At 42.3% G+C, this 15085-nt stretch overlaps 1 protein-coding gene across 2 annotated transcripts; it reads right to left on the bottom strand.

The window, feature by feature from the left end:
• Nucleotides 1–526: 526 nt before the first annotated feature.
• On the bottom strand, nt 527–15026 carry plk4 (polo-like kinase 4 (Drosophila)). Of its 2 annotated transcripts, none has more exons than XM_089004375.1 (15): nt 14857–15026; nt 12413–12508; nt 12109–12204; nt 10778–10892; nt 8643–9594; nt 8499–8575; nt 6488–6810; nt 6309–6413; nt 4964–5066; nt 4734–4883; nt 4083–4308; nt 2624–2726; nt 2398–2526; nt 2214–2320; nt 527–877 (listed from the first exon to the last, which is right to left on the bottom strand). In XM_089004375.1, exons 1-15 carry the CDS (start codon nt 14884–14886, stop codon nt 763–765), a joined length of 2727 nt encoding a protein of 908 aa, XP_088860501.1. In that variant the 5' UTR covers nt 14887–15026; the 3' UTR covers nt 527–762. The 2 variants fall into 2 exon arrangements, with proteins under 2 accessions (XP_088860501.1, XP_088860498.1); XM_089004372.1 differs by lacking the exon at nt 14857–15026 and adding an exon at nt 13529–13970.
• Between the last annotated feature and the right edge of the window lie 59 nt (nt 15027–15085).

The raw sequence follows: 15085 nt of genomic DNA, 5'->3' as shown, positions 1-15085 counted from the left end.
ATTAAAGAAGTCCTTCCGGATCATTTTGAGATGTCAGGACTCCAATGTAGCGTCTCAGAAAATCCACAAGATGGCCCCAAGCTCCATTGGAAATGGGCTGATTTGTCTGCTTGGAATTTGTGTCAACTAGTATCAAGTAGTAGTCTTGGTGCAACACACAACGATTCACCATCGCGTTATTTATGTGTTTCCTTCTAATTTTGCCATCAACACAAAGTTTTCAGACCAAACAAAGTACCCAAAATGCATTGTGTGTCACTTTCTCGGTCAGGGGCGTTCCTTCTGTGACGTCAGGCATCGTCACCAACTCAAAAACAAGACTTCCTGAATATTCAGCGCGAGTCTTAAAACGTAAAATATAACTATATGCGGTGGAATCTTTGTAAAATACGCTCAGTAGAAGTCATTTCAAGTGATTTTAGAAATTATGGACACAACTTGTCCGGAGGCGTCGGTTGTCCTTTAATGTTTGAATCTAAAGATCATTTTCGAAATGTCGATCAAAAAGGTGCAAAATCAAGCAAACAAGCCTCCAAATATTTATTGGCCTCCTTTTTGATGAATGCCACATTTCATGATACTACTCGTAGACGGCTGCCATAACATAACGCTCCTTTACAAAAGAATCACTTGATAAAAATTAAATATTTTGCATATTCCTCTGTACATGTAAAACTAAAAAAAGGGGAAAGGGTGTGGAGGGAAAGCCATCGAACATACATAAACACATAGATATTTACAATGAGGTGAAAGAAGTAAATGCTAATGTGCTTGTGGATGACGAGCTGGTGCCGGTTTGTCCAACAAGCCGAGGATGGTGGAGAGGCAGTGGAGCTTCTCTTTCACGTGCTCAGGAAGTTTATCGTTCTCCTTGTACCTAGAATCAACACAACAGGTGTAAATGCACGGGGTTCTACTTTGTTCTGGTGGTTTATAGCATATACTGTAATCTAAGTACAGTTTGTAATCTAAGTACAGCGGTTTACGAACCCCTTGGCTTACGAACTTTTCGGTTTACGAACGTTAAATTTATGAAAATTTTACCTTGGCATACGAACTTTTTTCGGGATACACACGGAGCTGCCTGTTCTAACAACAAAATGGCAGCTGAGTGTTTTTGTCCTCTATTCTCCGCCCCCAGTCTTCGGTTAAAGCCACGTGATTGGTCAAGAACGCAACAGTGAGGGGAGGTGGTTTAAACATTAAAGAGACAGGCAGACGACAGTGAGAGTTTCAACTTTGATAGTTCAAAGGCAGAGTGTAGACTGCAAGGTTAAAATATCCCATCAATCAGCCTCCACAAACAACCCGCCATCTGTACATTTGATGCAAAAAGCTATCAACCTAGCCAAACAGAACACAATTGATGAGGAACTAGATAAAATTATCGCAGAGAAAGCACCTACGAGGGATCATTCCTCAAGATGGTGAAAGAAGAAGGTTACGTTCCTCATCAAGTGTTTAATGCTGATGAAACCGGCCACTCCATTCCATCAAGCCATCAACGACCATCACCAAGGTCAATAAAACCACGTTATTGTACAGTACAGTTTATTTCTTTAATTATAATACCATAGCACATTTATTATACATAAAAAAGGGTATATTTTTTAAGGCTTAGAAAATTAGAAAGTAGAAAATTATGTTTTATGTGGACCTAGGAACGGATTATGCTCATATTAATGGTTTCCTACGGGAAATTAATTTTTGGGATTCACACTTTTCGCCTGACACACTGTCTGGAAACCAATTAAGTTTGTAAGCCAAGGTATCAGTGTATTTAGAAACTAACAAACGATATAAAACCGAGCAAATTTGGGAAGAAACTTTCGTCTTATGAATTTGGGGAAGCCATTTGAATGTTTACTCCCCTCTACATTTTACATAGAAAGCACACAATTTATTAATGAATGACCAGTTTTCAAATTTGTAATAAAAATAATGACTTATTGTGGTTTAAATTGGACAATTTGACATTTTGGATCGGACTTTTAGCAAGCCTCATGGAATTTCTCAAACTTTCTTTGCTTTTACGGGCCGAAAAAAAATGAGGTGGCGGGCCGGATTTGGCCCCTGGGCCTTGACTTTGACACCCGTGTGCTATAAAATGGCATTTTTTTGCTTTACAACTCTGCCTGTTTTCTCATGTCCGCCAATAGTGAAAGGTTGAGTATTTTAATTGGAGGTGAAATAGAGAAAATGCAGTTTGTCACCTGGTGACGCACCCCCCAGGAGAGGTGTAGAAGATGGACGAAACTCCGGCCTGGACCACCAGCTGAGAGCCATCGTTGAATTGCACCCAAACGTCGCCACTCGTCAGCTGAGGCGACAAACACGGAACATGAGAATGAATGAAGAGTTGTGACGCATCATCCATCGTCTCGGGTGTCAATTTACCTGCGAGGCCCAGCCCACGTTGGGCACAAAAATGGACTTGACCACTTTGCCAGGGTTCTGCGCGTCTTCCGGACAGCTTTTTTTACTCACGCTAGGCGGGTTGAAATCAGAGCCATCGTAGGAGATCATCTACTCAAAAAAGTTAAAAAAAATAAATAAATAATATTTAGAGATACGGTTGTTTGGGATAAAATGCGTTTGGATATAAATGCGACCGGAGACTCACCGGAGGCGTGATTTTGGGAGGTTGAGGAGGGGAAACGTGATCAGGAGGAGCAGGCTGGGAAGGAGGCGATGGCACGATTGGCGAGTCGGAGATGACGGGTCTCCTAAAAATGATCAAATGTATATGTGAGTATGTAGGAACGACAGGTGAGATATTTAGCCTGAGCCCGACCCAAACAAATTTCGGGTCGGGCTCAAAATGTAAATCAATGCGTTAGGGTTAGGCTGGCCAGGGCTTCTCTCTTGCCGACATTTTTTTTTTTACATTTATAAAAATACATACTAAAACGATGTGTGGATACAAAGCTAAGGAAGTCTTGTGATAAAATAAATACAATTAAAAAAACAGTAAAGTAATCGTTATTTAACTACGAAACGGGAGCGTGCAACCTGAGCACACTGTGTTCTTAGTTAGCTCCCTCTCGCAAGCTCGAGCTTTCGTGCTAGCGCTACCTCTCTTGCCAGCTCAAGCTGTCTTGCTAGCTCTAGCTATCTCGTTAGCTCTCTCGCTAGCATTAGCTCTCTCACTAGCTCTAGCTCTCTCGCTAGTTCTAGCGCTCTCGCTAGATCTAGCTCTCTCGCTATCTCTCGCTCTGTCGCTAGCTCTAGTTCTCTCGCTAGCTCTAGCTCACTCGCTAGCTCTAGCTCACTCGCTAACTCTCTCGCTAGCTCTAGCTCTCTCGCTAACTCTAGCTATCTCGCTAGCTCTAGCTCTCTCGCTAGCTCTCGCTCTGTCGCTAGCTCTAGTTCTCTCGCGAGCTCTCGCTCACTCGCTAGCTCTAGCTCACTCGCTAGCTCTGGCTCTCTCGCTAGCTATAGCTCTCTCGCTAACTCTAGCTCTCTCGCTAGCTCTAGCTCTCTCGCTAGCACTAGTTCTCTCGCTAGCTCTCGCTGTGTCGCTCTCTCACTAGCTCTCGCTAGCTCTTTCCCTAGCTCTAGCTCTCTTGCTATCTCTAGCTTTCTCGGTAGCTCTAGCTCTCTCGCTAGCTCTGGCTCTCTCGCTAGCTCTAGCTCTCTTGCTAACTCTAGCTCTCTCGCTAGCTCTAGCTCTCTCACTAGCTCTCGCTCTCGCTAGCTCTTTCCCTAGCTCTAGCTCTCTTGCTATCTCTAGCTTTCTCGCTAGCTCTAGCTCTCTCACTAGCTCTAGCTCTCTCGCTAGCTCCAGCTCTGGCTATAGCTCTCTTGCTAGCTCTAGCTCTCCCCCTCCCCCTTACAAATGCTTTCATTTGTTGTAATAAATAATCTCGAGCACTCACAAATGACATGAAATTTCGGGTTTGCTTCGGGCTCGGCCCTGCAAATCAAGTTAATTGGTCGGGCTCGGGTCGGGTTTGCCTTTAATACACGCGGGTCAGGTCAGGCTTGATTTTTTTGGGCCCGATCTTACCTCGAGGAGGAGCCTATTGGCTCCTCCTCGATATACATATACTGTATATCTCTGCGTCGTCTCCTAAGTTTACCTTCCAATGATGATGGGGAAGAAAGGCCCTTTCTGTGCGGCGCGTTCCTCCGCCTCTATGGCGGCCTCCAGCGACAAACACACCCGATGGCCTTCGTCCGACAGCTCGGCGTACATACGACTCTCTGCGCTCAAGCCGCTCCGGCCCGCCTCGCCCTTCACCGTGTACGACTTGCCGCTTTTCTCCACCACTCGCAACAACTCTGACGTCTTGTGGCTCTTTGCTCCTGTGGAGCCATTGGTGTCAATCGAAACATCATCAAGCCATCAACGACCATCACCAAGGTAAATAAAACAACTTTATTATACAGTGCAGTTTATTTCTTTAATTATAATACCATAGCACATTTATTATACATAAAATAAGGTATGTTTTGTGTAGTTTTAAGGCTTAGAAAATTAGAAAGTAGAAAATTATGAAATTTAAAACAGATTTTTATCTTACAACTACAACTAGAAAAGTTTTATGGGGACCTGCGAACGGATTATTCTCATTTTAATGGTTTCCTATGGGAAATTAATTTTTGGGATACACACTTCGCCTTACACACTCTGTCTAGGAACGAATTAAGTTTGTAAGCCAAGGTATCACTGTACATTAAAATGCCCTCAAACAGTAGAAGTGAGCCAGAGCGAAGCAGGGATGTCTCACCGTCATAGAAGCAAACCTCCAGGTCAGCGTTGGGGGAGTTCTCCATCAACATGACCTTTGCATACTTGGTATAAAAGGTCACTTTCGGGGTCTTGGATTTGACCAGCTGCACAAACTTGGAGGCGTACTGGTACTTCTTCCAGTATTTTTCTGACACAAAATAATGGACGGGATTGAGATGAAAATTACAGTGAGGTGGTGGTTAACGTGCGTTAGGGGATGTTTCTTACTTGGAAGATCCTCGAAGCTGCAAATGAGGATATCTTCAGGGGGCGCAGGAGGGCAGTCCAGCACGGGAAAGCCCTTACCGCCATTGGGTTGGTATATCGTCACCTGCAAGAAACAACATGTGATCGTGAACCACATTTGTGGAGTTAACTCATTCGCTGCCATTCTCGAATGTAGTCGGGAATTGAAAAAGTGTGACGTGGAGCGCTGGTCAGACCTCTGGTAATGTTTTTTTTCCCTTCCACAAGAGGGCAGCATTTGCTTTTTGACCATGTTAGTGCTTTGTTACAGCTTCAGCGGTTGTTAAAGCGCTATATAAACCAATATGTACAGTGATACATCCGCTTACGAACTTAATTGGTTCCCAGGCGGAGTGTGTAAGGTGAAAAGTGTGTATCCCAAAAAATAATTTCCCATAGGAAACCATTAAAATGAGAATAATCCGTTCCCAGGTCCCCATAAAACATAATTTTCTACTTTCTTATTTTCTAAGCCTTAAAAAATATACCTTATTTTATGTATAATAAATGTGCTACGGTATTATAATTAAGTAAACTGTACAGTATAATACTGTGGTTTAATTAACCTTTGTGATGGTCGTTGATGGCTTGATAGAAAGGAGTGACCGGTTACATTAGCATTAAACACTTGATGAGGAACGTAACCTTCTTCTTTCACCATCTTGAGGAATGATCCCTTGTAGGTGCTTTCTCTGCAATAATTTTACCTTGTTCCTCATCAATTGTCTTCTGTTTATCTGGGTTAATAGCTTTTTGCATCAAGTGGTCAGATGGCTTGTGCGGGTTGTTTGTGGAGCCTGATTGATGGGATATTTTAACCTTGCAGTCTACACTCTGCCTTTGAACTATCAAAGTGGAAACGCTCTCTCTGTCGTCTGCCTGTCTCTTTAATGTTTAAACCATCTCCCCTCACTGCTTGCGTTCTTGACCAATCACGTGGCTTTAACCGAAGACTGGGGGCGCGGAATAGAGGACAAAAATGAGCAGCATTAGCCTTCCGTGTTAGCGCTTTGTCACAGCTTCAGCTGTTGTTAAAGCATGTTCAAGTATGTATGGATTTTGTAAAGCGCCACCATTTCAAGCTCAGATAACTCCAGGTCGATATAATTTAGGAATTAACTAAAATTGAAATTTTGTCTGATTAAATAAGAGAGTCTAAGGTTTCTTAGGCTGTCTTGAATGTTTATGGAGTCCTAAAACTCAATATTTTGTGCAATTTGAGTGAAAATGACAAAAACCCTGGCACTGGAGTGGCCAAATTTTAGCACATTATCTGGCAGTGAATGAGTTAATCATTTAAAGATTTTGTGTTATCCAAATGGCTCACCATTGAACCGTCAGAGGAAATCCGAAGGACTTCTTTGACCCTCTCCTGTCCATTTTGGCATTTTAAGAGCTCCATGCACACCTCGCCCGTATCCAAGATGCTCACCTGTGAGGAAGACACACTTCTTCTTATTAAATCCACTAAGCTAATCTGGCGCCATGATGTCAGGAAGCACTTACAACCGAGTTTTTGTTTTTTTGTCTGATGGGCTTCAACCTGGAGGCGCAAAGAGGCGGGACGACATCTCTCAGCGTCTTCTTCTCATTGTCAACTGCGGTTTTGGTCTGTGAGGAGGAGGCGGAAGAGGACGGCTGGAGGTGGTGTCCAGGTATATTCTCTCTCTGGTACACGTCCGAGCCGGAGTGGTGGGGGAGATGCAGGCCACGAAGTGGCTCTGGGACCTGGTTAACGGGCTTTTCCGTCCACGAGCCGTGTCCTCTGTTGCTGTGGAAACTGAGGCCGCTGCTGTTAGTGCTTCTGTCGGGTGGGCTGACACCACATCCTGGGAAGAGAAAGATAAAATTTGTCAGGATCCACTAGAGCCGCTGGTTTTGTCTGTGTTTGGAGTATTTAAAGTGACTGTTTTCTTTTGGTGCATTCTTTCATTTTGCAGCTTAAGGTGAGCAAAGATAAGATTATGATGCAAAGGAAGTAAAACATCAAGACTGGTATGGAGGGCATTGTGACTGCAATTCTCCAAACATAAGGGCACGCTGAGAGGCAGCGTCAAGTATCATGGCACAAACAGTTAAGTTACCGTAATTTCTGCACTATAAGGTAGACAAAAAAGCCTTCATTTTCTTGAAAAGATAACCCTGCGCCTTATAAGCAGGTGCGCCTTCTATATGAAGTAATATTGAGCCACAATTACTTCTGCTGACAGATTTTTCATCAGAAAAAAAAAAGATTCCTAAATTATATGGGTCTGGACTGATCTGAGTTTGAAATGGGGGCGGCTGTCCAAAAACCAATGCAATACATATACAGTAAAGTCTCGTTATATCGATATCGGATATATCGATAGTCCCGGTTATATCGATACTATTTCTATGCACGCACGGAGAAAATTACATGCAAACAGGGTCGGATATATCGATAGTCCCGGTTATATCGATATTTTTTCCGACTCCCTTGAATATCGATATAACGAGACTTTACTGTATATATTGGTTTGCTTTTGATATTTAGCTTGTAGTCGACGTGCTGATCCACTGCTGAAAAGGATGTTTTGATCCTCTCCTCTTTCATCTAGAACTGTCACAAAGAGGGTACAGAAAGTGTCTTTGTGTTGTCATATTATTTGTTCTTGTTTTTTTTTAACTTCACGTTACTTCCAGGTTGAGTGAACGCTGGCGGGTGTGGCTGCCGCTGCTCACCCACAGAAAAAAATATCCTATGACTGTAAAGTGTCCTCGAGTTTTGAAAGGCACTTATAAATGGAATGTATTATTATTATTATTATTATTATTATTATTATTATAGTATTATTATTATAGCGCTTCAACAACAGCTAAAGCTGGAACAAAGTGCTAACGTGGGATAAAAGGGAAATGCTGCACACTGTGGAAGGGAAAAATATTAATAGATTAAAAAAAAAAAATAATAATAATAATAATAATAATAATAATCTTTTCCTTTTGGCTTTTCCCTTCAGGGGTCCCCACAGCGAATCAATGTCCTCCATCTATAATAATAATAATAATAATACATTTCTTTTCATTTCATTTCATCATTGCCTCTCGAAACTCTCAAGGTCACTTTACGTTTTTCTGTGGGTGAGTAGCGGCTGCTACACGCGTTCACTCAACCCGGAATAACTCAAATAGATGGAAAGCTAGCTAGCTAGCTAGCTAGCCAGATAGCTAATACTGCAGATACCTAGCTATCTAATAGACAGCTAATAGATAGCTAACTAGCTAGCCAGATAGCTAATCCTGTAGATAGCTAGATAGCTACTGATGTCACCTATTATTTGACTGTTTTGTGTGGATTTTCTACGTACGGGTAAAAATGACCCACAACAAAATCAACGCTTCACAAGAGATTCCAGCAAGAAAAACCAAAACCTGAACACATTCGGGAATGGGGCTCTACATCAAATTTTCAATTTCAGACTAAATTAGTGAATGGAAGAAAATGAGTAAATACTATGTGGGAGAAAAAAAATGATTGGAGAGAACAAGAGATTACCGTCATTATTGAGCCAGTTTGTGACTCCCTCCAGGTTTGGTGGATGGCCCGCCTGAGTGGAGAACAAATACTCGGAGCTAGAAAACAAAAGGAGGCAAATGAAACAAAAGAAACAACGAGATCTGGACGAAAGCAAGTGCTTACTTTGCCGACTGCTTGACAGGAGGTGACGGAATCTGCCCATGTTCCGAGAGAGGATGAGGAGCCGAGGATGAGGGGAAGGCCGCTCTTCCAATAACGGTCAGCGATTCTTCCGAGTGACACCGACTTTGCTCGGTTTGATCGAGGCCTTGGCGGAGTGGTCCGGACGAGCCGAAGCGATCGGAGGAGTGAGCTCGGCGAAGGTAACTGGGCCGTTCGCTCCCTTCCGTATGAAGCGGCCTGTTCCTGCTTTCGTGGAAAAACCTGTCCGGCGGTTGCTGCCTCCGCCATTGGTCCGTGTCCTCAAAATAGGCGGGCTGAGCGGGCGCGGCCGGCATGCGGTTGGGCAGGGCCAAACCGACGACGTGCTTCGTCCTCCTTTGGAGACGACTGCCGGCGCTGCCCGACGTGGCCGAGGAGCCGCCGGTGAAGGTGGTGGCGATTCCGCTGTCCATGGAGATGTCGTCGCCGGGACGCAACTCCTTGGTCCTGCGCGTCATAAAAGGGTGGTCCAGCACGGCCGACAAACTGGGCCGATGGGCCGGATCCCTTTGCAGCAGCTGGTGGATCAAATCCTGGGCCACTGGAGAAATATGGCTGGGCATTTCGTATTCCCCTAAGACCACCTTGGAGAGCGTGCGCTTGACCGTGTCCGTGTCAAAAGGGGGGCGTCCCATCAGGAAGGCGAAGAACATGCAGCCCAGAGACCAGATATCCGATTCTAGGCCATGAGCGCTGCGGGTGGCCACCTCGGGGGAGATGTAGCTGGGCGTCCCGCACATGGTGTAGTGTTTTTCGGTGGGGAGTTTGAGCTGCGTGGCGAGGCCGAAGTCTGCGATTTTAATGTTCATGTTGTTGGTGAGCAGCAGGTTGGCCAAGGTGAGATCGCGATGGAGGATGCCGTTGGTGTGTAAGTAGAGCATCCCTTTCACGATTTGATGCATGAAGTGCCTCGCTGTTGAATAGCACACGCATTGTGGTCAAAATGTATCCATTGCTCCATGATATTACATATTAAAATGCAGGGAAGCATCTGGGAAGTTAAAAAAGGGGGCCAGTGCGCCCCCTTGTGTCTGAAAAAAGGGGTCAAATTCTAAAATGGGTGGAGCCCGATTTAACTAGATTGGTGAAGTATCCAAAAATCGAATGAAATAAACCAAAATACATTCACTGGAGTATGATATTTCTAAATTGCAAATGAAAAAAACATTAGCTGTTAACCTAGCTAGCTAGCTGCTATCTAGCTGGCTAGCTAGCTATCTATTAGCTATATAGCTAGCTGGCCAGCTATCTATCTATTTGAGTTAATTCCGGGTTGAGTGAACGCTGGCAAGTGTGGCTGCCGCCGCTCACCCACTGAAATCTTGTCTTGTGACTAAAATGACCATGAGAGTTTTGAAAGGCGCTTAAAAATGAAATGTATTATTATTATTATTATTATTATTTGACTAAAAATTCTAAAATTGATGGGGCCCGTTTTAACTAGATGAAATAAACCAAAATACATTCACTGGAGTATAATATTTCTAAATTGCATATGAAACACCATTAGCTATCCAACTAGCTAGACAGCTATCCAACTAGCTATCTATCAGCTGCATAGTTATCATCCATCTATCTATCTATCTATCTATCTATCTATCTATCTATCTATCTATCTATCTATCTATCTATCTATCTATCTATCTATCTATCTATCTATCTATCTATCTATCTATCTATCTATGCTAGCTTTCTATCTATTTGAGTTACTTCCAGGTTGAGTGAGCGCTGGCACGTGTGGCTGGCGCTGCTCACCCACAGAAATCTGATCTTGTGACTATAAATTGACCTTGAGAGTTTGGAAAGGTGCATATCCATGAAATGTATTATTATTATTATTATTATTATTATTATTATTATTATTATTATTATTATTATTAGTGTCAGGGTTTTTATCATTTTCACTCAAATTTCAGAATATTGAGTTTTAGGACTACATAAACATTATATCCAGCGTTAGAAACCTTAGACGCTCTTCTTTCATCAGAGTTAATTTCTAAGTTATATGGCTCTGGAGTTAGATGAGTTCATGGTGTATTTCTGTTGTTAAACAATATCTAAATATGGATGCTTAATATAAAATGCGCACTTCTGACCTTCCTCCTCGGAAAAGGGCACCTTGCGCTCTTTCAGGTAGCGGCCCATCTCCCCATTATGGCACATCTCCAACACCAGGTACACGTAGTTATTGTCCTCAAAGTAATTGTATAGCTGGAAAAAAAAAGATTACAAATGATATTGACCTTTGAGGAATACACAAAATTATTGAGCACGGGAAAAGGTATAATATGAAATAAAAAGGACAGAGATTGGACCTTAACTCATTCACTGCCAGACAATGTGCAAAAAAATGTGTCCACTCCAGTGCCAGGGTTTTTGTCATTTACAGTCAAATTGCAGGGCCCACGGAATACAGCGTTAGAAACCTTAGACATTCTTCTTTCATCAGAATAAAAAGAGTTAATTCCTAAGTTATACGGGTCTGGAGTAATTTGAGCTTGAAATGGGGGCGGATGTACAACATACATACATATTGATGTACAGTGTATAGCGCTTTAACAGCAGTTGAAGCTGTAACAAAGCGCTAACATGGACATTCGAGTTAATTCCTAAATTATATGGGTCTGGAGTTATCTAAGTTTGAAATAGTGGCGGCAGTGAATAAGTTAATTGATTACAGTTAACTCACTCACTGCCATTCACGAATATATTCGGGAATTGAAAATATGACATGGAGCGCCAATCCCAAATTTGTTCGAGTTTTGTTTTGTTTTTCTTACTTGGGTGCCGATAAAGCACTGGTCATGGCCTCTGGCAATGTTTTTGTTTTTTCTTTTCCACAAGGGGGAAGCATTTCCCTTTTTCCATGTTAGCACTTTCTTCCAGCTTTGGATGTTGTTAAAGCCATATAAACCAATATGTATTTCATTTTCTACAGCTGCCCTCATTTCAAGCTCATATAACTCCAGACCAATATAACTTAGGAATTAACTCATTTTTCGAATGAAAGAAGACAGTCTGAGGTTTCTAACGCTGTATTCAATGTTTATGTCGTCCTAAAACTCAATATTCTGTGGGTCCATTAACTCGAGTGACAATGACAAAAACCCTGGCACTAAAGTGGACATATTTTTGCACACGTCTAGCAGTGAATGAGTTAATCATGTGAGCTAGAATGATTTTGAAAACGTTTCTTGACACCATGGCTATTTTTATTTTTTATCATGACAACACTGAGAATGCCTGCTGGTCAAAAACAAAGTGTCTGAAAGAAAAGAAGTCATCGGGTGAAAAGAAGACCATACTGACTGAGCATTAACCAGCCCAGAGGACAGTTTGTGTTATGTAACCATGGCGGCACAAACAAAAGACACCGTGTGTGTGTGTGTGTGTGTGTGTGTGTGTGTGCGTGGGGGGGTGTCTCTACCTCGAGTATCGAAGGGTGCTTTAAGCGGCAGTGAATCGCTACCTCGTTTGTCACACGCTGGACCATTCCAGGTTTGTGGAACATTTTCTTGTCAATCTGAAAGGAGAAACAAAAGAGGACGATGCCGTTACTACCGAACAGGAGCATGGGAGTCAATCTGTCGTATGTAAAGACAATCACGACATGCGGTGGGGAGGCGTGATGTCCTAATTGTAGTTCGCCAGACTCTGATGGCAGCTGTGCGGGCGTGACTTTTCACGACAGGTTACGCTAATTACGCTGTCATTAACCGGGTCGTACATACCATTTTGATAGCAACCTCCAGACCGGTCTTGATGGATTTTGCCCGGTAAACACAAGCAAAGGAGCCTTTTCCCAGGAGGTTGAGGACTTTAAAATCCTGAATAGAAAACAAACGTGAAAAAAGGGGCATATAATTTCCAAGGGATGCTTCTTTAGAACATTTTGCTCAACATTTTTAGCGGTGAAAAGGTTTCTTCAGCCGTCATCTGTACTTCTTTGAAGGTCTCGGACGTTTCGCGCACCTCATCCGAAAAGCTTCGTCAGCTAACTAAAATTTTGCTGGTGTCCAAAATTCAATAGACCTCCAAAATTTTGGTTCGCTGATGAAGCTTTTCGGATGAGGAGCGAAACGTCCGACACCTTCAAAGAAGTACAAATGACGGCGGAAGAAACATTGTCATCGATGGACCACTCCTGTACTACACATTAGGAAAGCAAGTGAGCTTGAGCCTTTCATTGCCGACTTCGGTTAAAACGCGGTCCTCCCAAAACGACACATACCGATGAAACAAACAAACAAACATTCCCACTCAAGCTAACACCTATTGGAGTCTTCTTCTTTTCCTTTCGGCATTTCGCTTCAATGGGTTGCCACAGTGAATCAGTGTCCGCCATCTTCAGAGGTTTGATTCGCATGTTTGTTTTGGCCAAGCTTTTACATCAGATGCCATTCCTGACACAACCCTCTGTACACACCTACTGGATTACCCAGAGAAAACCCACACGGACACCGGGAGACCACGCAAATGCCACACAGGGAGGCCAGGATTGAACCCTGCACCACTGCAAAAGTATGAAGTAAACATGATACAATACAATACATACATATTGATTTATATTGCGTTTTAACAACAGCTGAAGCTGTAACTAAGCGCTTAACATGGACAACTATCATAAACAGGATAATTCATCCTGGCAGATGTCTCAACATTAAGCATTTGGGTTGCGGGGGGGGGGGGGGGGAGTAATTCAGAATGTTTTTGGTCAACAAGCACAAATAATAAACACATCGTTAAACAAATGCCAGTGCCTATCTGACAGTATCAAACAAGACAGATTGCACTTTTGTAGCAATTGCATTTTTATCAAGAGTACAGTACATCAAAAAACATGGTACCTTAATGTTGATTTCCCGAGTACAAAACAATATTTCCTCTTCATCTTCACTCCAGCAGTGATTGCGGAAGTAATTGTGCACGTCGTGATACATACTGCTTCCGTTAAGAACGGACCAGACGCCAACAAGTGCTGTCCGCCGAGACAAACGCTTTAACGGTCGCTGAAGCCAAGAACACCCGACATCGTCAGATGGCCAACCACAACCTGTAATTATCCCGGCGCACTTCCCGCGAACCGAGCCACTTCGAGCCGTTTCCAAGCAGCATACAGACAACAACAAAGCACAGAATAATAAAAGCCATAATAACAATAGCATGGTAATCCATTTTGGTCAAAAAAATCCACGAAGCTGTGAATCATATTAACCAAAGTCGTGGATGAATCCTTTTTTTTGAGCCATCTAAAACGATCCACGCTTTATTTTTTTACATCACACGCGAAAAATAATATATTCAGGATATACAAATAATGGTAATATCAATGGCGGCCACTGTGGTCACCCGATTTCAGAATACACTCATAAAATGTGATTCAATAATTTAATATAAGAGTATTTATAGGAGAATACGGACTGTAGTTGCTAAAATGACGAATATTAGTGTAATCGTTAGCCTCTTTTGGATAGCCAATTCGTTGATATACTGTACTGTATTTGGCTTAAAAGATAAACAGTTGCATAATTTAACAACAATAAAACACACTACTTTTATATTAATTGTATTTGTATGATTAAACAACAACAATAATCATTTTTTAAGTACGGTCGGACTGTATTGTTCAAATTACGAATATTAGTGTAATCGGTAGCCTCTTTTGGATAGCCAATTCGTGGGTATATTAGGCTTAAAAGATATATAGTTGTATGAATTAACAACGAAAGACACAACTTTCATATTGAGCGTATTTGTGTTTACACAATGACAATCAAATTGTGTTAAGTACGGTCGGACGTAATAGTAAAATTAAAATTGTTGACAATGTTGTTTTCTGTGTATCGAGTATCAAATATTATTGAGAAAAAACTATTGCAAAAAAATGGAATCTCACTAATTGCAATAAGACTGAAATCGGATTTTACGTTACGATTACAACCAGTCACATTACAGTACAGTAGTTCGTTTCCGAAATACTTTTATTTTTAAAGACAAGTATTTTTGGTGGAGGATGTTGAAATTCGACCCAAAAGTGCCTCCAAGTCAACCCCAATATTCAGAATCTATACGTTAGCACAAACGTGGTTTTAGTTTGTCTTTTGACGCGACAAAATCATTTGTTTCCGAATGCCCCTGCTAGCTATAGCAAGTCCATGCTAGCTTTGACGCTTACCTGAACGCAATCGCCGATTGAAACGCTCATCGTGAGTTCTTTCGTCGTTGTCGATGCATGTAGAAAATGTGCATAAGTAATCCGTTCATCGATATCCGTCCAAGTGGTTTCTCAGAGGGCAAAGGCTGGTTGTTGTTGTATTCCCTTCCAAAATGCTGCCATCGCCCCCATTTTTGAAAAAATGCGCCCTTAAGTGCGTGATTACGTCAGTCGACGTCATTCAGAGGCA

The sequence above is a fragment of the Hippocampus bargibanti genome, linkage group LG09, assembly GCF_051943395.1.
Source record: "Hippocampus bargibanti isolate YZ-2025 linkage group LG09, ASM5194339v1, whole genome shotgun sequence".
Taxonomy (NCBI): domain Eukaryota; kingdom Metazoa; phylum Chordata; class Actinopteri; order Syngnathiformes; family Syngnathidae; genus Hippocampus; species Hippocampus bargibanti.
This window is presented reverse-complemented; position numbering and strand designations above follow the sequence as displayed.

Coding starts and splice junctions, on each gene's coding strand:
- plk4 (XM_089004372.1), bottom strand. CDS start 13,846: ATGCTATTGTTATTATGGCTTTTATTATTCTGTGCTTTGTTGTTGTCT. Junction 9,595..10,777: donor GCCCTTTTCCGAGGAGGAAG/GTCAGAAGTGCG, acceptor GCTATTCAACAG/CGAGGCACTTCATGCATCAA. Junction 2,727..4,082: donor TTCCCCATCATCATTGGAAG/GTAAACTTAGGA, acceptor GATCATTTTTAG/GAGACCCGTCATCTCCGACT.